Source organism: Podarcis filfolensis (assembly GCF_964270895.1).
Source record: "Podarcis filfolensis genome assembly, chromosome: 3".
Classification (NCBI taxonomy): domain Eukaryota; kingdom Metazoa; phylum Chordata; class Lepidosauria; order Squamata; family Lacertidae; genus Podarcis; species Podarcis filfolensis.
In genome coordinates, this window is record NC_139606.1 from 4,096,538 (window position 1) to 4,119,620 (window position 23,083).

General features: G+C 46.1%; 1 protein-coding gene across 10 annotated transcripts in view; it reads left to right on the forward strand.

The window, feature by feature from the left end:
* The window catches only part of TFAP2B (transcription factor AP-2 beta), a 65,366-nt gene that overhangs the window by 8,989 nt on the left and 33,294 nt on the right, over window positions 1–23,083 (forward strand). For 7 of the 10 annotated variants that reach the window (XM_083606598.1, XM_083606599.1, XM_083606600.1 and 4 more), the window contains 3 exons: window positions 4,884–4,944; window positions 15,885–15,947; window positions 22,164–22,383. In XM_083606598.1, the coding sequence (XP_083462724.1) occupies window positions 4,884–4,944; window positions 15,885–15,947; window positions 22,164–22,383 (344 nt within the window). The remainder of the gene's footprint in view (window positions 1–4,883; window positions 4,945–15,884; window positions 15,948–22,163; window positions 22,384–23,083) is intronic. The other 3 variants (XM_083606605.1, XM_083606604.1, XM_083606597.1) reach the window with 1 other exon arrangement.

Here is a 23,083-nt window from a genome sequence, read left to right on the forward strand (position 1 = left end):
AAGATTTATTTAGGAAGATGGGGGATCCATCAAACTGCGTGGGCGTTCTTCCAAATCCTGGCACAGTTAGGCAGTTTTAAGTCCCTTTGACTTCAGTGCGAGGGGTGAGAGTACATCTTTGCATCAATCCCACTGGAATCAGCAGAAGTTCTGCTTAATTGTAGCTGGATCGTAGGTGTATATATTGTTAAAGGGCGTGCAAGAGTGCTCAATAAATCCATTTCCTCTTAAGTAATCCTATTAGATGTGAATGTTATGGAATAAGTGAAGAATGTTCTGCAAGGTATATTCTTAATGGCATGTTTGGAAAGCTTGCACATCTTAGCGTGCGAGTCTACATGAAATTGATATCTGGCTTATTTGAATTAATGGAATCTACTAGAGCTAGATAGATACGTCTACGAAATTTTGATTCTCCGTTTCCTTGGTGATGCATTTCCTTGATAAATGGCACCATTGAGAAACTATTTCCTCAGGAAAACTTTATGAATTATTAGCAGTCATTATCTATTATTAGAGTGAGGATACTTTCATTTGGTACGTTCTGTGTACATGTGCAATTAATGTGTACCGCAATGTAACTAAGGTATCAGGTGGATGATAAGAAATTTGTTTCTTCTTAATGTCCTTAATAAATTAAGATTAGACAGAGAGATCGATGAATAAATAGTTATGATATATTCACGGCTGTATGCCATTAATATGTCTGCAGTTGCTCCCTATCTTTAATTGAAACTCGAGTATTCGTGATACCAAGTATGATATATTGCAGCGCTTTATTTTTCATCCCCAGTAATATATTACGGGTTAATATTTGATGTAATGTTTTCTTGAAATACCTTATTGTTCTCTCATTAAGCACATCAGTTCAGGTGTTCGCAGGCGAGCAAACTCACAGTCCAGGGAATCCAAAGTATTCGGATTTATGCAGTTTAAACGCTGCTATCGTAAATAAAACAGAAATCAACCAGAATTGCTTACAAAGTCGTGTTAATCAGAACTGGGGGGCTTCGCTTGGAATTGGTGGCTCTAAAGCCTTTTCAGTAAGATTGCTTCGGCTTAACTGGTTTCTATATCAGATTTGCTTCAGGGTTTAAGATTCAAAATTACTCTTCCTCGCAGCAATCCTGAAGGCAATCCTGTATCCTTCTTACGCATCTGTGCGCAGAAGCCAGCCCCTTGAGTTTAGTGGGACTTTTCCAGTAGGCAGAGTTACATGGAAACCGGTCCTATTGTTAATGGACGAGACTGACTTCCGAGGCACGTATTAAAGGCAGATCACGGTCTCGCTGAAATCAATGCGCATTCGTTCCCCGTAAATCCCTTTCGAACTGAAGTGAGACCTGCACTGCTAGGCTTTTCTTCCTTCCCACCCCCTCCATTTATTGCTCTCGGAATGTCAGGCGGCGATTGGAAAGTGTTAGCTTTTTTTTTTATTTAAAATAAATAAATAAATGTGCGCACTTTATAGCGGGGAATGTCCAAGACTGAATTCCACCCCCACCGTCTTTTCTGAGAGGCGCTGGGGATCCAAAGTTAACTTTGCACCCATGCAAAGTAACCCCTGGTATCACTTTTAACTAAAGAAGTCTAGTAATTAAAAGTCTGAGTTGTGTGTGAGTGTGCGTGTGCGTGTTTCCGCATGCAGTCCTAATTAAATCTTTACGATCCTCTCTGTGACTATTAACTGCCAGCATGCTGCGCGAATATCCTGTACAAAAACCCAGCAGGCGGCCGTAATTAGATCGAAAATCAGACAAGACTCTTCTCATTAACTACAACAGCTCAGGCGCGCTGCTGATGAGGAGGCGAGCAGCGGAGGGTGCGCGGAACAGGTTTCCAGGAGGCGCCCCGCCACCGCCATCACCACCGCCACCACCCACCGCGCCTCCCAGGAACTGCGCCCCTAGAGCACAGGCACGCCCTTCGGGGGCACTTAATCCGGATCAACGCCAAGCCCGCCCCTTTACCTGAGCGAAAGAGGATTAGAATCCCCATCCCTTGCAAGAGCTGCAGATGAGCACCGGGGGGTGGGCGCTGCCTCCAATGTTCTGCTCGCGAGCTTCCCAGCGAGACACAAGCATGGCCACTTTTGGGGGGGCGGGGGCGGGTGTGTGTTCTTAGACGTCCAGCCGGGGTTGTTCAGGTGGGGAAGAACCGTTCCAAGATAATTATTTTTTGTTTAGGGATTAGGGGCTTGTGACACCCTTCCCTTGCCCCCAATAAGGACGGAGAACATGCCCCGGCAGGTATTTATTCCCTCTGGTTGCGTCTGTAAGGTGAGAGACGCGGTCCAGCCGCCCGCTCTTTTACTGAGCCATCCTCGACGCGTTTTACTTTGAAGTAAAGGCACTGAACACGAAGCGAGATTTATGCCCGAGTAAGCGTGCGTAGGCTTGCCGCTTGGAAAGGGGGCGAAAGGAAGAAGCAGGACAGGACCCTCTCTCTCCTTTTGTCTAGTGCTCTGCCCTGCGGCTACTTTTGAAGCTGAGGGCTAGCGGACGCTTCTCTGGCAAGCTCTCGGTGCCATGACCATTCGCGAGGACCCTAATTCCAAGCAAACGCGCTTAGCACTAGAGTCAGAGTGGCTGGCAAGAGACCGCTTGACCCAGATACGCAGAAGCCCTTGAATGAAATCCTTCGCTGAGGCCAGAAGAGTCGGAAATGTTTGTTTGTTAGGTCGGTCACTGTTGCTTAGGGATAGAGAGCCCTAGGTTCTGTTCGCTCTAGACACCCTGGCCCAGACTCAACAAGGCCTCATTGGGAGAGCAAGGGAAATCATCGAGTTAGGCAGCTTCAGCTCCGTTGAATTCAATAGGTCATACCTCCGAGTAGACCTTGGCAGGACCACGCTGGTAAAACCTATGGGGAAACACCGACATTTAAAACCAGGCTCTGTGAAGTGGGAGGGTATGCAGGGAGGCAACCTCAGCCCAGTTTTGCTATACATTTTATATGAAATGATGCAAATTTATTTTCTTTCATTTGTCTTGGAAACCTAATGGTTTTTGTTCGTCTGAGTAACGGTGAAGGAGGGGAGGAATCCTCTTCCTTCATAAGGAATTTGAAACGCCTTATAGGACTCCCTTTATTCCACGGACTGACTTGTAGGTGCGCATCGCGGTAGCTGTGATGAGGAGGAACTCCTCTGCTGCTTTGAAGATTATGACAATATTTCCACTTACTAAGACTTACTAAGGTTGGGCAACAGGTGAAATTATCTTCAGTGGGGTGGGGGAATAAAGGCTGCACCTCCATACATGCTAACTGGGAAGGAAATCCCATTAAACTGAGGCCCATCTTTCATAATACAGAGGACCAAGTCGGAGGCCTGGTCGTGTCTTGGACCATACCACTTCAGGCTGCCGGGGGGGGGGTGTGGGGGTGTTCCTATGCTGAAGAGCAATTCCCGCAGATAAATCTGTGCAGTGGAGAAGGATTCCAAGGTAGTCGTCTCCCCTCTGTGCTAGTTTTCTACGTCCGGGGACTTTTTCTAATGAAGGGACATTAACCATGCGGCACACCGCTACCACCTGTTGCCTTAAAGAGGTATGGTCCAAACACGGATTTGGCACTCTTATTCCAGAGAACTAGGCTTCCGAGCAAGCAGTAAGCAAAACCCAACCTTTTCTGCCCTTTGAGCCCTAATCGGATCATGCAGCCACACAATACAAGAGCCTTCTGCAGTACCTCCTTCGTGTCCAACCATGCTCGCTCCTGGGCCAAAATATTGTTTTTTTAGTTGAAGAAAGACGTGTCATGATTACAGGTGTGGCTCCTAGATCATAGCGGGAAGGAGAAGGCTAGAGGGCCATAAAAAAAATTGGCTTCGGTAGACCATCTATTTTAATCGCCTATCAGAGTATCAGTAAGTTGTTCCCCGCCCCATCTTCGTTTCCTGCGAATTGCCCTTCTCCTCCTGCACAGGTAAGGAAGTTGTTCCAACAGAAGAACGACTGAAAGCGAAGATCTTGACAGCGTGGGCTTTAAATTAAACTTACTATGTGCTTTACTGATGGCGCTCATCTCATCCTTTACTTAAACTGGCAACCTAAAGCACGCTTACTCGGAAGTAAGCCCGATTGGGTTCAATAACATTTACTTATAAGTAAACCTCTAAGATCGGGTTGTTTCGAGATCGTCGACTTGGCTAAAATGGACCCACCAAGAGTGTTACAGATAGGTAGCCGTGTTGGTCTGCCATAGTCAAAACAAAAAAAAAAATTTTCCTTCCAGTAGCACCTTAAAGACCAACTAAGTTAGTTCTTGGTATGAGCTTTCGTGTGCATGCACGAAAAGAAGTATCTGAAGATATATCTGAAAGATGTATCTGAAGAAGATGTATCTGAAGAAGTGTGCATGCACACGAAAGCTCATACCAAGAACTAACTTAGTTGGTCTTTAAGGTGCTACTAGAAGGAAAAAAATTTTTTTTTGTTTCCACCAAGAGTGTGTATTCCTAAATTCCAAGCAAACTCGCACAGAATTATTATATTGTGAATGTGCCCTATTTCAAATGGTCTTATTGTCTAACTAGGGCAAATAAAGGATTTTTTAAAAGCTTGAAGGAATAAAGTCGGTGTATTATTTAGCTCTCTTTTTTCAAGCAATAAAGAAGAAAAAGAAGCTCAGGTGTTTTGCACCTCTTTCTATTAGATCCTCTAATCTGGGAGCGCTTCATTGCCCTGTCGATTTAATAAGGAACGCCTCTCTTTCCCTAGTGAATTAATATAAATGGTAATAACAGGAATTCCAGATCCTGGGCTGACGTGATGTCGTGCGCGCGCGTGAGTGCTTATGTTTATACCTACGTGTACGTTGTACTCTGCCGGCCAGTCAATTTGAATAGTGATACCCCCTCCCCTTCTTTTTTGTATTCATAGTCAGTAGAAGATGCCAATAACAGCGGCATGAACTTGTTGGACCAGTCTGTCATCAAAAAAGGTATGGAAAACATTTCAATACTGTGTGTACGCGCGCGTATGTGTGGCATTTGTTTCACCGTTTGGGGACAATCGATAGTCCTTCCAAGTAATGAATATCCTTTTTCTATGTACTTGGAAGTACTTATTCCACTGGGGCTTACTCCCGAGTAAACGTGGATAGGAGTGAATTGCACGTTTCACGTGGAAGAGACAAGACTACGTCAGTAGAAACAAAGAGAACGGAGGGATTAATAAAGGCAGATTTTTATAAGGAGGGAGGGTAACGGAAGCAAAGCTCCCTACTGATCATGTGGACCACACTTGTAATCAATGAAATTTGCTTCCTGGGAACCACAGCTGTGATCCTAAGAACACGTCATGAGCCTAGGAATGTGTCTGGGAAGCAACCAGTTTAATTGCGCAATGGGGCTTGTTCTCCAGTATGTCTACGAAGAATCCTAGCCTCGAGCTCTGTGCACATTAAGTTGGGAGTGAGCCCCATTGTAGCCATCGAAACTTCCGTCCCGGTAAGCATTCATAAGACCTGACTGTTGGTTGGCTGTATCTCTGAAATTTCATGGAACCATTTTGTAGGCAAACGTTTTGAGGATTGTGATGTAAAAGCGGAATGAACGGATCTTGCATCTAAGTGAGGTTACTTCCCTTGGTGTGGGAATGAAAGGTTTCCTAATTCTGGAATGTATCCCCCCTCCTCCACTCAGAAAGGGAAAGTCCAGTTGTGAAACGGCCGCAAATCATTTCATAGCTTCCACCCCCCCACGTCAATTCTCGTTTTGCGTAGCACAATGGCTCTGGCTAAATAACAAAATTCCCATGATCCTTGGCGGTTGCGATTCGGGCCCCTTGTTTATGTTGCCTCCATGCTGCTTGCCCAATGGCAGTCTTGATTTTAAGGCTGAGCCTTCTGCACAATTCACTTGGGAGTAAGTCTCACTGAACCCAGCGGACAACTCCTGAGTAAACGTGCACGGGTGTGGCAAGAGCTTGGTTGTAAGGGGTTTTCCCAGCCTGTGGACACGCACACACAAACACACACGCACGCCTGTCCTTCGGGAAAACATGGGATGGGGAGGGTTACGAATCGCACATGCTCCATTAAAAAACAAATCTACACATGCATACATGATTTAATGTAAGTGTAGCTTCGCCCCATACTGTTAGAGGGAATGTGATATTAACAAATGTTTGCAATCTCTTGTACAGCTGTAAGCAAAATAATTAACTAATTAAACTAATTAAATGTAATTACAATAACTCATTTTGGGCGTATTGCAGCTGCTTCACCCTTTCCCCAGCTTCCCCCGCCCCCCGTTTGAATTTCCCTGACAGACTCTTGAAAACGTGGGACGATTACGGCGATAAGGCAATAGACATTGAGCAGACCCTACTCAACGAAGAGAGGGGTGCTAGATTTAACGATCTCCGGAATTACTATTGCTAGACCCAGTTCTGAACTGCGCAGGATGGGCGTGGTAGCACTGGCTCTTCGGTGTCCTAAACGGCAGCCCCAATTGCCGGGGCTCGCCTTACCGTTAAGAACCACTCCGGCGAGCTCCCTAACAAAGCTCCCCCAGCCCTGAGCGGAAAGGGAAACAAAAAGCTGTCTTTAGACCCCGATTTTGAGAGTTCCTCTGAAACTCAAGGCTCCCGTCCCAAAATCTGCTTCTATAATCAAGGGAAAGGGGGCTTAAGGAACTAAGTTTAGGAGGAAGCATTTACATGTGCTGAACGTGGTATCCCACTGAAGAAAGCTGAATGGAAAGGACGTGATTTGTTTCCTTAAAATCAAATCTATGTGGCTCCAAGGTAGAGGTGGATTAGCGGCGGAGAGAAGAGCTTCGGGCCCTGTAATTTCTGCTGCTTTCATCGTGATGCAAGGCTGCGTGTGGGCGCAGTCTCCCCGGCATAGGAACCAACTCTGAGGGGCCTTGGCCCCCACAATATTTGAGGGGGCCCGGCCCCCACAAAGTTGATGGGCATTCCCATTCAAATGGTGTGTGTGCACTGCATTGCATAGTCGATTACGGTATGTATTGCGGGGCTTAGCTGGGCCCCCACAATATTTTATTCAAGTTGGCACCCCTGCTCCCCAGTAAGTCAAAATCCCGATGGGACCGGATCCTACTGGTTTTAGTGCAGGTGACATAGAACTCGGCCCCACAGATGCGGGCGGGACCTGCTCCCGAGTAAAGGTCCATAGAATTACTGCTGCCTTTATGGGAAATCCTAAACTGGAATGAAGCGAAATGATTTCAGGTGGCACTTGGGAGCAGAGCAGGCAGCCCTCTTCAGCTGACTGGCTTGGGCAGGAAAGGTAGATTGCAGGTAGATTGGCCTGCCAGCATGGAGCTCATAAGCGCGTCGCTTTTTCTCGGGTCCTCTTCTTTAACTGATAGCCCAGCTTCGAAAACGTGGCCTCCGCCTTGGCGCACTTTGCTTGCGGGAGCAGGGTACTTGCTTCCATCAGCCCGTGCGCTCTTCCATTGCCTTGAATGGCAGTAGGATCTCTCCTGGGTTGCACCGTTACAGCCCAGTCTTATAGCATAAGTCTCCTCCGAAGTCAGAGTACTTATTAATAACTTGCTCGGGAGGGAAGTAACTGCATATTTTATAGAACGGCGTCGTATAAATTTCGATAATGAGCAAGCCAATCAATTTAAGGCCGCGGCGCTAAACCGAAGCCAATGAAACAACTAAGTAAATGTGATTGAGGTTGAGGGATGAGGGTGAGACTATATATCCTCCAAATGTTGTTGGGCTCCCTCTCGCATCGGCCCCAGCCAGCATGGCCAATGTCTAGAGATGATCATCATCATTTATGACTTGTACCGCTGCGAATTGGAGTCGGACAGCATCCGCGGACACCACGTTGACAACCCCGGCTATTGTCGCCTTTTGCTAGCGAAGTCAGTCCAGTCGAACTTAGTCCTAAAGAGTCCTTCCCTCCTGCCCCGGTGTTTGTGTGTGCGCGCGCACGCGTTGCTGCATAATATTGTCTAACAAATCTCTCTACATAGGAGCCAACTCCTAGAGGTCAAGGAGTATTTGCTCCCTGCCCCCCCCCCCAAGTTGATTGGCATTGCTTTTCAAATGGTGTGCGTGCACCGCGTCATGTGATCGATTATGCAGGGCGGGGTTTACCTGCCCCCCCCCCCCAATATATTTTATTCAAGTTGATTACTGGTAGCACGATCTTAAGCATTTTCGGTTATATTGCCTTTCTTGTCACCTCTACTGAGAAGTGAGCTTCTTGAGTTCAGTGGGGCTTACTTATTGGAAGCCATAGTAACTGCGTTAGAATCACTGCCCAGAATCCCATTCACTACTCTTAGAAGAGCGTCCTGTTTTTAAAATCAGATGTGTGGACGACTCCCCACACTTTCTGCACACACAATTCAAAAGTCTTGGGAATTCAGTGTTTTCCTTCCAGTGAGCCTTGTCTGAAATCCATTCCCAGAAATATGGCTGGACAGGTTTCTAGTAGCAAATCAGCGAAAGGCCTAGGGGCATTTGTCCTTAAGCAGATCGTGGGAAGAGGGAAGCTGCAGGGCCCGCGAGGTGTTTGCGCAGATAGCTGCAGTATCTGTGGCAGGGAGAAGCCGCTCTCTTTCTTCTGGTTGGAACCTAATGCCGAAGGGATCGTTGCAGCTGCAACCCTCTCTGCTACGTGTGAACGGATAGAAAAGTGGAGTGACGCTTCCTATTTCACACAGAGCGGTGCCCATTTTTCTAGGCAAAAATATCCCAGTGACAAAGGAGATGCGATATGGAGATAAATTATTAACACACTCAGCTCATCCCTTAGCGCCCATGTCTTACGATCTTTGAGGCCTATGAAAGTAATGGCGATATCTGTCATCTTTTATTGCCACGCTGGTCCCAGTGTGTGACACTCCCCCCTTTTTTTTTCTTAGCGTGAGAAGGGAGGAGAGGAAAGACGACACGGTAACCCTCTTCATTCCCTCTAGCCGTCTGTTTAAAACCTTGGTACCAACCAGAATAAAATTCAGTTCACATCTCCACCTTGCACACATCCGGCTGGTGGCAACCTCCACTGGAACTGGGTGGCTGAGAGAGGAGGTTCGCATGTGCGTGCTTGATTCTGAACTGCTGGGAGGCCTGGTGAGAAGCCCCTGTGGACAAATGGCGCATCTCTCCCGCAAACACGCAGTTCCGTTTCAATTCAGACAGTTCACACGTGCAGCTGCAATAATAATAATTTATTATTTCTATGCCGCCCATCTAACTGGGTTGCCTCAGCCACTCTGGGCAGCTCCCAACAACGAACAGTAAAAGCTCAATACAACACACACTAGAAACTTCCCTGAACTTTCTGCAAGGCAGAAAGCGTGGCGTGAATAATCAAGCAATGTATTTGAGCGAATGAATCAGTCCTCAATACCCAATAAACCTGCTTTCGGATCTGGGTTCGAAACTCTCCCTGCTTGTCTAGTTTCTTTTGAAGCAGTAGCAGCGGCAGCAAAAACCAAACCTGACCTGCGTGTGCTGCCCAGCCTCTGTTGTATTACTTACTTCAGAGTCCGATGGCTGGTTCTGCTGAAGGCCCCATGAATTTAATTTAATTTGCAATCCTAACCCCGTTTGCCCGGCTGTATTCAGTAGGAAGTAGTAGACATCGTCGCTTCCATAGGGACTTCAGCCTTAAGCAAACTTACTAGAGCGCGAATCCCACTGAGTTTAGTAGGAGCTTACTTTGTAGTAAAAGTGCGTTGGGTCGAATTGTTAATTTAATCTAGGACTACTTTTCATAGTCAAGTTCTGTCTTCCTCGCGTGTCGTCTTTTAATTGTTTATTTTTATTTCGTCCTTCCTTCCTTCTCCATCTACTAATCTCGAACTGAAGTAAACAGATGGGTTGTCTATACTCCTCTCTCTCCCCCCGACCTCGCTGTTTCCTGGCTGAGGCGCTTGACTCCGTCGCAGAAACACAATATGTTGTGAGCTGCACACTGTCTCCCTCCCTCCCTCCCTCCTCTCTCGTTATGTTTGCGATCTGGGCTTCCTTGACATTTCTGAGGTAATTTAGTTAAGAGGAAATGAGTTGTTCCCAGTAGAGAGAGCAAACGAGTGGAGTGGAGGTAGCCAGCGTGATAAATGGCTCTTTCATTTGGAGATCTCCAGAGCTCGTTTAAGGCTAATTTTCTGTATTAGCCCCCTTTGAGCTATTAATGCAATAGGCAGGGACCGTGGCCCCTTGTCTCTGAGCTGCCCCATTAGAGCCAGCATTAAGCTGCCAAGCCGGATCTCCGTTGCTGGGGTGCTGGTGAGGCTATAATGAAAGGTGCTTTTTGGGAAAAAAAGGAAAAGAAAAGAAAGACAAAAATGAAGAAAACGGGGGGAGGGAGAAGCAGTTCCTAATCTAAAGTGGCAGAGGGTGGTTAATACGATTTGAAGGGGGCTGGTCAATGAGCAATCAATAAAGTAATAATGAGAGGGATGCGCTACATTAACAGGCTAAAAATCCAACGAGACATTAAAAAATCATTCGTAACTCTTATTTCCATTAAGGCAGGCGGCGGCGGCGGCGGCGGCAGTCCCAGCTTTAGAGAGCAGTAAGCGCAAAGGGTGACAACGCCGAATCCCCTCCGCGAAAGTGGAGTTTGGGATTCCGTCGCGCCCTGCGATGTTCTAAAGTCAAATCCTCAGCAGAAAACCCTGCTGCTAAGGAAGGGAGGCCCTCCCAAGTCACACACTTCGGGACTGCAGCTTTTGCGACAGGAGCGTTTGCACATTGAGCGAATCCATGGCAGCCCCTCCCACCCCCACCCTCAGAACACCCCTGAGCAAACTTCACCACGTCTTTTAACTGGTTTTACTTTATAGCGAACCTAATGGTTTCTCAGTCTAGCTTACTTCTGATTTGGAGACTACTTACTTCCATAAGGTTAAGCGTAACAAAGCATTGCAGAGGGTTGGACTAGATGACCCTTGGTCGCCCCTTCCAAACGCTTATGATTCGATAATCCGGGTTACCTGAGTTGCCAGACGCACGCTTTGCTGGGGCGGGGAGATGTATGAACCCTTCGCCCAGGCAGACATTAAATATTAGCAACGGCCAACGCGGAGCAGGATCCCCCAGCCGCTCGAATGGCTTTTCAAACACCGGCATTGAGGGTGGGGCACGTTGGCTAAAAGGCTGGATGAAACGACGTTTTGATTATGCACGGAGCGGTAAAGCGGGGGCGAGGAGACTCCCTGTCCGCGTCGCCTCTGGGTGGAGTTCTGTCGGAAGTGCGGAGCCGCGTTGAGGGAGACTCGCTGCAAGGCTTTCCTAAAGGATCGCGTCGCGTGACATGGATTCTCTCCCATCTCTGCAGATTTCATGGCTGGTGGCTGGTCCACCCTCATGACTTTGCTGAACCCGAGGGCTTGGTAGTTTATTAGGCTGTTTTGGATGTGGCTGGTAGGAAGCCCTCTCGCACTTGAAATTGTCACTGGCAGTTACTTCGGGATCAATATGTAGATAATTGGACCTCAAAGCGGCAAACGCATCCCAGCAGCAAATGCGTGGGATCGTATCCTGACTCCCCACGGTGGGCAAACCCCTGGGAATCCAACGGGGAACCGTCCGCCACCCGTCTCGCATTTACTTCCTCTGCGTGGCGAGCGCAATTGTAGTTTTAGAACACACAGACACATATAATCAACGTACATTCAATGCACGCAAGAATCCTGGCAACCTTAGACTTACAATTCCCGGTACCGATAGCAAACCATAGTTCCCGGGATTCTTTGAGGAAAGCCGTGCCCTTTAAATGTGCGTTGGCTGTGCTTGATTTATGGTGTAAAGCGCAGGAAGTGGCCAATAAGAGGGACCTGAGCAGTTGGAAGCCATTCTAAGAAGTAGTGTGCAGGGATGGACCCTGTGGTTGGTTCAGCAGTGGTCAAGACTCTCACGAAAGAAGTCCACACATTATATGTATAGATAAGATTAGATACCATTTTGCAAGGAACGGTGAAGGAAAAATCCCGTTCTGGGCCATCGGCTAGTATTAATTCTCCTTCGAGAAAAATCGCTTTTGAATGCAGCGGGGCAGGTACGGCGGGTCAAAGCTTAACTCTTTTTGCCCCGGAGACATTCCAAGGCTGCCTTTTGGGATCCAGTTGAATGCAGCGCTTTATGTTGACGCCCTTGTCCAACCCGTGTGAAGAGGGCAAGGGGCGTCTTGAACTTGCCGATTGTAGCGATTTATGACTTGATATCCCCCCCCCCCCATGAGCGGGGAGGCGGGTTTGTAGGCCTGCCTGAAACCTGTTTGCAGGAGTAGCACCACGCCTGCCCAAAGCCCAGAGCTGCCAACTAAAGAGAAGGGAGAGTACAGTAGAGAGAGAGAGAGGGACAGAGAGAGCTGACCGCATCGGGCAAATATTTGCTAAAATCGCTTGAGCTTTTTGCCAGTCATTTCAACCAAACTCAGAACATGCAAAAACTGAGCTGAGTCGAGAAGGAACTTCCTCCTTTTTCTTCCAGCTGTTGAGTAGTGCGGTTTAAGGCTGCGTGAGATCCTCGGCAGGTCATTACAGGGGGCTAAATCCCATTGCGATATTCTAGGCAAGTCTTTTAGGATGGCACTATAAACTGCTTAAATCGAAATAACTGGACAGATGAATTCGAGAGCGTGTAGGATTCCATTCAGTGAAGATGGGTTTAACATTAAAGTTTCCCGGAGCAGAAGCTTTGTAGCCTCCCACGACTGGACACATACTTTGTTTGGTCCTAGAAGAGACACAATAATATAAAATAGGGAAATAAAGCTCTCTGTGTCGTTAGCGGTTGATGTGAGGAAACCTGCCAGCAGATTTACAAAGCGAAGCAGGGTCTTCGGGTATGGTTTCAGATTGGATGGGGAACCGTCTGTAGATGTTCCTGCACCACAGGGGTTGCGCCAGATGACCTCTGGAGTCCCGTCCAACGCTGTGATTCTATATTTATGTGTTGTTGCAGCTTGGCTTGGAAGTAAATGTTTATTTACACCGAAGAAATGCTTTCCATCAGGGCTGTTTAGCACGTGCCCTCCAGAGCCTCCCAGCACCCTCAGCCGTGGTGGCCCACGGTCGGGTCTGCTGGGAGTTGAAGCCCACAGCCTTTGGAGGGCACAGCCTTGGTTTCCTTGGGCCTTGCTGGAATATTTTCTTCCGAGAAATGTGTGCGCCACGTGGCATTGAAGGCCAAGCCGTTGCTGCACCTTTGAACACTTACCGTAACTGGCCGTTGAAACCCGCGGGACTCACTTCTCAGCAAGTATCCAAAGGACCGACCTCCAAGTACACTTGTCTATTCAAAAGAGGGAAACTTTCGAATTATTGCGCGCTCATTACTCGACACAAACAGATTTTAAAGAGACTTCCAGATAAATTAGCACAATCCGCTTGCTGGTTACTGGCCGGATTTATTTTAAGAGGATTCCTTGGGAGCAAATGGGTCGTGGCTCTGGGTGTTGCTCCAGAAAACACCCACATTACATAAGAACAATTCCACGATTCCAAACCCTAATTAAGTGCGGTTGTGGGTTTTTTTTTTACGTATGATTAATATAGAAAACGAAAATAAACAGAAACTCAGAAGCGCCATAAATCTAGGCTTGTGATCCTATCACAAGGTATTTGGGAGCCCCATTGCTCCGGAATCGCCCCCTTTTAGTTTGTTTGTTTGCTCTCTGTTCTGTGGGAGCAACCCAAAGCAGAACCGATTTTCTTTTCTCCCTGCCCGCCCAGCCTTAATATATGCGTGGAAAATGGTAAACATGTAAAGAAGCGAAAGTTTCACGCTGGGTTGCTGCACGCTCCATTTCCTTGCCGTTTCCTGCTGTCGTTTCAAAGCGATCTTGCTCGACTAAGAGCTCCCGTTTTCGGGAACAGGATTGTCGTTCATAATTACTAGCAAACCAAGCGGCTACTGCGGCTCCCTCGCTCCTATTGATAAGCTCAAGAGAAAGGGAGGAGGGGAGGGAGGAAGAGGGGGAGCGAAGCGGGGAGGGCAGTCCCTTCCTTCTGTTAGAAATTAAAACAAAAGCACCCACCTCGGTTATAATATTACCCCGGAGTGGCAGCGGGTGCGGGATGAAGCGCTCTTAAGGAGACGAGAGAGGAAAAGGCTCTTGGGTTTGAGAGAGGAGCTGAGGGTGTGTGTGTGTCCCTTGCCCTATACAGCAGCCCAAGCAAAGGATGTAGTGGCTCAAGGACGGGGGGCAGGTCGCTGTAAATCGCCTTGAGACCTTGTCAGGGAAAAAGGCGGGGTATAAATAAATATGTGATAATGATAATACGTGGCAGAAAAGCTGCAGTTACTTAACTCCCCCCCCCCCGCTCCCCAATCCTAGTGACTTTTACTTGGGAGTAAATTCCATTGACTTATAAAGAAAGTAGATGACTAGCCAGGAACATGGATTTGCTCGGACGGAAAAACAACCCCGCTGAGTTCTGTGGGGGCTGTTGCAAAGTGTGTCTTGGTTGATGGCCTTACGGAATGGGTGGCGGATTCAACTGGGGAGTTGCAGGTTAGGGTCACGTTTCCGGACACTGCTCTGGAGGCCGGCACAGTTCCCTGCCGCTAATAATGTTGGCGCTGAGGAAAGAGGCTGTGCAAAACCTTCTCTCTCTCTCTCGTGTGCTCGTTTACCCAATGCAGAGCGATGGGGTTACTTTGGGGAGCATTCAGAAACGGCACACCCAGCCACACTTCGGCAACTGAAATGATACCAGTCCGGAATTCCAGTTCTTCCCTCCGTATAAAGTGAAGAACGATCCTTAATATTTTATGGGAAGTAAATTCTATTGCATTCAATGGCTACAGAGAAGTAAAACAGATGTTAATAGTACTTCAGACCCAGCGAGGAGCCAACTGAGCTCTGTCCGTGCTCAGAGTCACTCTGCCTCTGAAAAGTTTCGGGGCTGAGCGCTAGCATCAGAAAGTCAGTAGTTTGAGCTAACAGAAGAGCCCTGCTGGATCGGGCCCAAGGCCCGTCTAGTTCGTTATCCTGTTTTCATACTAGCCAACCAGATGCCAATGGGAAGCCGTCAAGGAGGACCAGAGCACAACAGGTCCCTCCCCATTTGTGGTTCCCTGCAGCTGGTGTTCAGGGATAGTGGAGGTACCATGGCTGGGAGAGTAAAATCGTTGCTACGCTGAACTCAAGAACAAAATAAAGCTCCTCTGGATCATCGTAATCATCATCAACAACAACAAGTGGAGGAGGCATTTAGGTTAAAATTCATCATGAGCTGTGTGCTTTCGCTGTTCGTTGTGCCGCGTAGGCCCCCGCTCTTGTGCACCTAATGGGTATATCTTGAGTAACTGAAATCTTCAAATTGCATTACATTTTGCAATAGCTTTAATAGAAAAGTAATTATACAGATCTGGATAACTCGATCCCTATAGTTTCTTCCATGGGAGGCTCACTTTTTCCTTCCCTTTCCTTTTTCCCCTTCAAAAAGAGAGAGGAGAATTAGGTAATTTACAAAAGATGGACTGGAGATTAGAGCGCACATCTCCGGAGCTATGAAATTGCAATGGATACGGTTATGTAGAGGTTTGCAGGAGCTCTCCGTGTATTTGGAAACGTTTGCCCAAGTCATCTCGCCCTTTACTAAAGGGCTGCTTCTTTCAAAGGGACTGTAGCAGCAACAAGAAGAAGAAGCAGGCAGGCCCATAATACCTGTTAGACGGTACCTACATGGGAAAATGCTATGAAATGCATTCACTTCAGTTATATAAGCGGGCAAAGCGACAAGTGCTATATCTGCTTAAACTCCCCTTGCACTCCAGTCCCGATCAGATCTACTTAGAGGCAAGTTCCGTTCATTTTAATGAAGGTCCCTCTTGTGACTTAGGATCGCAGCCTCTGACTCAGATGAATATTTTCTTTACATCAAGTAGAGTGTGTGTGTTCTTGTTTTGTTTTTTCCCCCTCATGTCCAGCCCGATCCTATGTATGTTTACTCGGAAGTAAGTCCCAGTGTGTTCAACGGCGCTTACTCCCAGGTAAGTATGCACAGGGTTGCAGCCTGAATGGTCTACTTACTTGGAGGATGGGTTTGATGAGACACTGGCATCCAGATCCACCGCCCAGTTGGCTGCAGGACTCGCGCTCCGACCTCAACACATTTAATTGGAAGCACATCCCCACGTAAGGAAAGGGTGAAAAGGATCCTGGACGTGAGAATGGTCCCAACCAAATTAAGCAACTGGGGAGAAAGTGCGGTTGGGGTTAGGGTGGGGTTAGGGCGCTTTTGGAGCCCTTGCTCCTCGGAGACAACTTTAGGATGCAGGCTGCTGGACCCTTGGATCTGGTCTTCTAGTCACTTATTTTAATTTAACCGCCCCCACCGCGCAAAGTAAGTCCCATTGTCTTGGACTGACTTCCAGGTAAGGCTGCAATCCTGTGCATGCTGCTCTGGTAGCAAGTCCTATCGAACGTGGTGGGACTTGCTTCCGAGTAAATATGTATAGGGATCAGGCTTCGTAAGAGTACTCAGTTCCAACGCAAGTCCTCTTAAAGCTGAAAAATAACTGTTACCTGAATGTATTCCTTCAGCCACAACCCAAGAAATGTAGGATACCTGCTGCTAACAATTATGGCAAGATACTTCCAGATTCCACAATGCAGGAAAGATGAGCAGCGTTAGGAATAGGGCATCTTTCTAGTTTTGCTATGGTCTTATTGTAAACCGCCCTGTGATCCTCGGATGAAGGGCGGCATAGAAATTTAACAAACCAACGAACCCCACCAGCAGCGTCCTCGTAGTAGCGGCAGTCCTGGAGACAGGCAGCTTCTTTCGGCTGAAGACAAGGGGGCAGAACTGCATCTCAGGCTCTTTCATTTACATCTCTGTCCTTCTAAAACTCTTCGGGGCAGGAGAATGGTTTGTTGGCAAGCGCGTCTGAGAACATTGCGGCCCGAAATGACTCAGACCTATAGAGTTGGCTGAGATTCCAGCTGTAAATATTTTTCAGCGCCTATTAAAAATGCTTCTCGATCGATACAAGGGAGGGGGCGCTGCCACTTGTAGAATAAGGTTGAGACCCCCCGCCGCCGTAGTAAACTAGTGAGGCTTGCTTCGGAGTAAATCTGTGTAGACCTGCCCTGTAAGGGTGCGGTTTCCTCGTGTGAGGATGCAACTAAAAAGCAAGTGGTGTGTAAGAGGGTCGCCTTCGTTTTAAAAATGGAACCCCTTTCTGTTGGCGTGACCATGTTGTTGCGTTGCCAGTGAGAGCTGCTCTGACTTCCTCGCTAAGCCAGTTAAGCGGCCGGGGGGCGACAGAGGCTGAAGGCGGTTAGGATGGGGGTCTTTTCAGAGGAAGGCCAGCAAAACTCACCCCCAGACTTGTTTTAGGCCTGGTCAGCCGAGATCCCAAGGCTGCTGCTCCCACTCTATTTGACGAGATTGGACCTTTTTCGTTTCTTTCTAATTAAATGCCTTCTGTGATCTGATATTTTATTTTCTGGTCATGGAAGGCGTTCAGGAGCCTTGATAGACTGAGGAGCTAATATAAAAATTTCTAAAATGCAGAGTAGGGGTGGTAAAAAGGAGGGAAGGGAGATTCATTCTAAATACATCTCTCGGAAGGAAGTTCTAGTGAGAACTTAAAGAATGCTAGTAAAAATCAAGTTTAGGATCCAGCTGAAAGATTTATGAGACCCCTAGAACTTGTTTTACAAAGCCGATAATAAGGTCTAGAAGATGCAGATTAATAATGACGATAGTCCCTTTGAGCATGTGCAGAGTACATTCCCCTTATCCGCAGGGCGCAGTTAAGCCACAGCTGAGTCACTCAGTTGGGACTAATTTCACAGATAAGCCCCTGCAACACCTTGCCCTAGACAAGTCATAGATCGATTAGATAGATAAATAAATAAATAAATAAATCTCTTTTAAATGGGGGCGGGGCGGTTTACTGTTTTAGTTTGTTACTATGTTATGTATTTTTGTGTTTTTATATTGTAAACCGCCCTGTGAATCTCGGAAGAAGGGCGATATAGATATATATATATATTTAAAATAATATAAATAATAAATCGAACTGCGTGAAATAAGGAAGATAAAATATATGAGCGAGAAGAGCGAACGGAAGCCGAGCCAGCTTTCGCTTCCCATGAGGCAAAACCACTCAGTCGTTTACTTTGAAACCTCCGTCCAATCCACACCAAGCAGCACGGATCTATGAAATCTAACACGGGCTTGGGACTTCTGTAGTTGTTACAGCGCTTTAGTGTGGGATTCTGGTGTGGTGGAAGGAAATATTTTGTAATAAAACCTGGACGAAAGCTTGTTCTGTCTACTCCTTCCCTTGAGGTTATTGACTTGCCAATTTCCTTGGTAAGCCTAGCCTGTTAAGACACTCGATCTTACACGTTTGGGAAGCTCGGGAGATGATGTGTATATAATCAATATATATGCAACGCGCGCAGACCATACTCCCGCCCCTTTTGCCACTAAGAGTATTTTCATGAATGGGATAACGATCCTTTTCCTAGGGATACAAAGCTGGGAATAAAGAGTCCCGTTGACATAGCTCAGATTGTACTTCACACCTGGCTGAAACTCTAGCGCCAGTATATGATGATATTAAGAATCCTTAGGGAGTTCTTAAAAGTTTGCTTTCCTCTCTCCTAACCAATTATAGATGCGATTCATTTTGAGGCATGAAAGTGTCATAGAAAGCTGCGACCTTGTTCTCACAAATAATAGTTGTGGTAGCCTCCTTACAGGAGTGTACCACTTCAGATTGCAGGCGGGCGGCTCAAGCGGTGCAGTGTTTTGCCTTTGGATAACATTCCTAAGTGTAAGAAATCTAGCATATCAGGAAAATGGCTAGGTTATAACCCTTTCCTCTGACATTTAGTTTTCTATATCCATAAATCCCCCCCCCCAAAAAAAGAAAGCATTCACCAACAGTCTGAAGTGGGACAGTCCGGACACAGGTTTACCATTTCATCTGCTCTATATAAGAACGAGTGTAAGGTACAGAATCTGGACTTCCCATATATTTGGCTTCCTGCAGAGCATGTTTGTAGAATCCAAATGTCTCCTTCTCTCCCTTTTGGAACTTGAGACCTCGCTTTGTCTATTAAGGTAACACCAGCCAGCAGTGATCTCAAGGAAGCAGCAATAGCAGCAGCTGTCAGCCCTTATTAACTCTTGCATGAAGCGTACCTTAAGTATGGTTTGTTCTCAATTACAGGCAGCAAATGAAACAACTGGGGGAGGGATGCAGTAAGTCTCTGTATAAATTACAGTGATTGGTTGATTGATCAGCGCACCTGCTGCAAATCAGAGGGATCTTTTAAAAGTTCAGTAGCAAGCAAAATACATCATTAATAATTTCCTTCTATTTGTTTTTTTTGGGTGTGTGTGTGTGTGCCCTGTTTAATAACTTTATACCCAGGTTTACTTGTAGTTGGTGAATTTGCTCTAATTCTCTTAAAACAGCACTCATTCTTGAAATAAATGGATTGAGCAACTTGGAATCTTAGGGAAAAGCAGCTTTTCAGTAGTGAGCTCCATTTTCATTTGGAATTAGAATGATTTGCTTTTTTTTACACACCCAGCCCTCCCAGTCTGTCTGTTAAATAAAAAATAATGCTTTCATCAATTCCAAGCCAGGATAAAGGGTTAAAAACTCCCAAATATACAAGTTTTTATCAAACCAGTGCAAAAATGATCCAGCTGCTAAGCTTACCAGTTTAGCAATTCATTGGATTCCTTTCCTTTTTCTATTTGTGAATCGCTACTAAAAAAATGATGAAACAAATATTTACGAGTAATAACTGTTTATTTATACAGTGCACAAAGTGTCTTACAGTTTATACGTAGAGAGAGAAGTTACTGACCAATCTAAACTCTGAGTGCCCATTCTAGCAAACAGGAAATGCTGGATTTGACTGTTCTTTCTGGATATCCCACAAATATTAAGAACACTGATATTTTTTTTCTTTGGCTTGTCCATTATAATCTACAGAGCTACACTGAACAGCTCAAAAGCTTACTTCCCTCTTTTTAAAAACTGTATTTATAGATGTGATCCAGGAACAAGTTAAACCAAAATGTGTTTTTTGAATGTGGTGTCCCAATCACTTCATGGTGCCTAAATGAGCTTTCCATACAAGTTTCTCTGGCTCAATGGGTTAGTGGGTCAGGCTGTAGATCTCTAATTGCCCTTGTTACATATTCTGTTTTACCATGTGGTTGTAGTAAAGGCTGCCTGCTGTCTCCAACTTCTACATAATTACAAATATACTTAGAAACACCAGGGCAACTTCCCTAGAGATAAGGAAGAATCTATGAAGGGTTAATTGGAGTATTGTTGCAACTACCCTGGGGTTAAACTAATAGATTCATGGGTTGGTGTTCTAAATATCTAATCTGTGAAAAAGCTTGAAACAGTCACTGGCCCAGAGAAAGATATACAATTGTTGGTTTGAGATTTGGAGAGACAACTGGGTGACTAAATACAACAGGGATAGTCTTCCCCACCCTAAATATCGCGCAGAAAATTAGCTTCAGCAGGTGTGGCCTAACATGCTATTTAGCTCGGAAAAGACAATTAAGAAGTGGTGATATGACAAGCATCTTAAAACATGGAGCTAATTTATTTTCTGATGCTTTAGGAAAGGACCTGAAGCAGTGGGTTGAAATTACAATATTGGTGATTTTGACAAGGTGTTAGGGAAACTCCCTTGGAAGATGGAGGCCTCTCCTTCACTGGAGGTTTTCAAAGCTTAATTGCCACCTATCTAAGATGCTGTAGCAACAGCAGCAAAACAGATGACCTTTCAGGTCCCTCCAGCTCTATAAATCTTGTGAAATGCCCTTCCCACTCCATGTAAGGGTTTAGGGCATAGGCTCCATGTCACCCTAAAAGAGAGAGTGGAAACTCAGAGTTCATGAACTAATTAAGATGAACACAGATTTAAAAATTAATGAAATTGGGACACAACAGCTGTACTCTGCTGAACTCAAGTTGACCAATAGAAGCTGGCTCTCTTCATAGACATCCACCTGTTAAACCTGGCTTCTCAGTGATGAGAGGGGTTCCTCATCCCCCTCCACCACTGCCATTCCTGTGCCTATTGTGTTTTTATGTTGTGCACACACACATAGTGGATTATGAATAATTAAACAAACAAGTAAGTAAAACTAGCACCCAATAGGTAGATATAAAATGATCGAAATCTTGTCCTGGCATGGGGCAGCGTGGGGGGGGCTCCCTTAATCTATTGCATTTCTGACTATTATGTAGGTATTTACTAGGAGTTGTACAAGAAAACTAGTTGGCAGCTTCTGCTGGTGGATAAGGCTTTCCAGCCCAACCCCATGGCAGCCGAATTTTTTCTGATAGACATATAAAGGCAGTATGCCAACTTTCAGTGCACCCCTTTCTTCTGAGTTTTTAGGTGATCCCTTTTGGAGAGCTTAGAATGACCCATCTTTGCATTATACTGGAGACTTAATATCCAGGAGCACAAAATATGTGAGCTATTGCATAGAAAACAGTGATGTTAGGTCTGGTAGTATTGTAGATATTGACTTATTCCATATGGGTTGTGTTCCCTTCTCTTCCAAGTTCACCTTGTTGTCCTGGGACCATTGCAGCATGTCTCCTTTCACTACTTCCATGGAAAGAATTTGGTCCTTTTCCATGGAGCCTGAGGCAATATGGGACTCTTGCCAACATCACCTTCAGCAATGTGGCTTCTTTCTGTGTTGTAGGAAATGCCTAATGTCCGAGACTGACTCCTCATTATTATGCCACAGTTGCTCCTTCCTGAAAGAAGAGTCTCACTGTCCTGGAAAGGAGCTCCTCTGCCCACAGCTTAGTCTTAGGGTGACTTCCAAGCATTACTGTGAGCCGTAAATGATGGAGTCAGGCTGCATGGCAGCTGCTCCCACTCTGTTCACTGTCATTCTGGATGGGGTCCTTTGGCCCCTCTCAGTTTAGCAGCTATCATGTTCTGAGGATAATGCCCAAAGGGTCTTTCTATGTGAAACACTGCTAATGTGGCATTGGGGTCTGTCATGGCAGCTCTATAAGAACCATCCCTGTGATGGGATCCCCCATATGACTCTGAGCAGTAAGCCATCCAAACAAAAGGTGCTGAATCAATGGGACTGACTTCTGGTTGAGCAAATGTGGTCTTATGACTGAGCTGGTCCCTGAAGTGTGCTGTTTCCCACACCTACTTTTCTGTCTCCCCAGTTCCAGTTCCTCCAAAATCTGTAACTTCTCTGATGATGAACAAAGACGGCTTCCTTGGTGGCATGTCTGTGAACACAGGCGAAGTATTTTGTTCAGTACCTGGGCGGCTCTCCTTGCTCAGCTCAACTTCCAAGTACAAAGTAACTGTTGGAGAAGTTCAAAGGCGCCTCTCACCCCCAGAATGTTTGAATGCCTCGCTTCTTGGAGGAGTACTTAGAAGGTAAGGCCTTGGGATAGGTATATGTATGCTTATGTGTGAGATTTATTACGTGTTGTTACAGGGATCAGCTATGGTAGTATCTGTTGACGTTGATGCATGTAGAAGACCTCATAGGACATATAGTTAACAGTCTGGCTACCACTATGCATGCAGGGGCCTCTGAGGACTTCTTGGAAAAAAACAGTTGGCTGCAAGGCTTTTGACTGGGACTGGTCATGTGCAACACATCTCACCAGTTCTTAAAAGACTATATCGGCACTCCTTTTCAGAGCACAATTCAAAGTTCAGGAGCATATCCTTTAAAGCAATATACAGCTTGAGACTCAGGTACTTAAAATGCTCCCAAATGAATCTACCCAAATGTTAACATCATCTTCTGGGCCTGGGTGGCTGTGCCTTTGGAGAGGAGGTACGTAGCAACTGAAAAAACTCTTTTCAGCTGTGGCACCCCATCTTTGGTGTTCCCCCAGTGAGGCTTGCCTACGGCCGAGTCTCTCATGTCCTTTTGGGACCTTGTCCTGCTCAGGTGCCCTTTGATTTTTGTTTCCTGTGATATGTTAATTTGTTGTTGTTGTTGTTGTTGTTGTTGTTGTTGTTGTTGTTATCATTGTCGTCAATAACCATGAATCATAGAATCATTGGGTTGGAAAGGGTACCAAGGGTCATGTAGCCAATTCCCCTGCAATGCTGAAAACTCAAA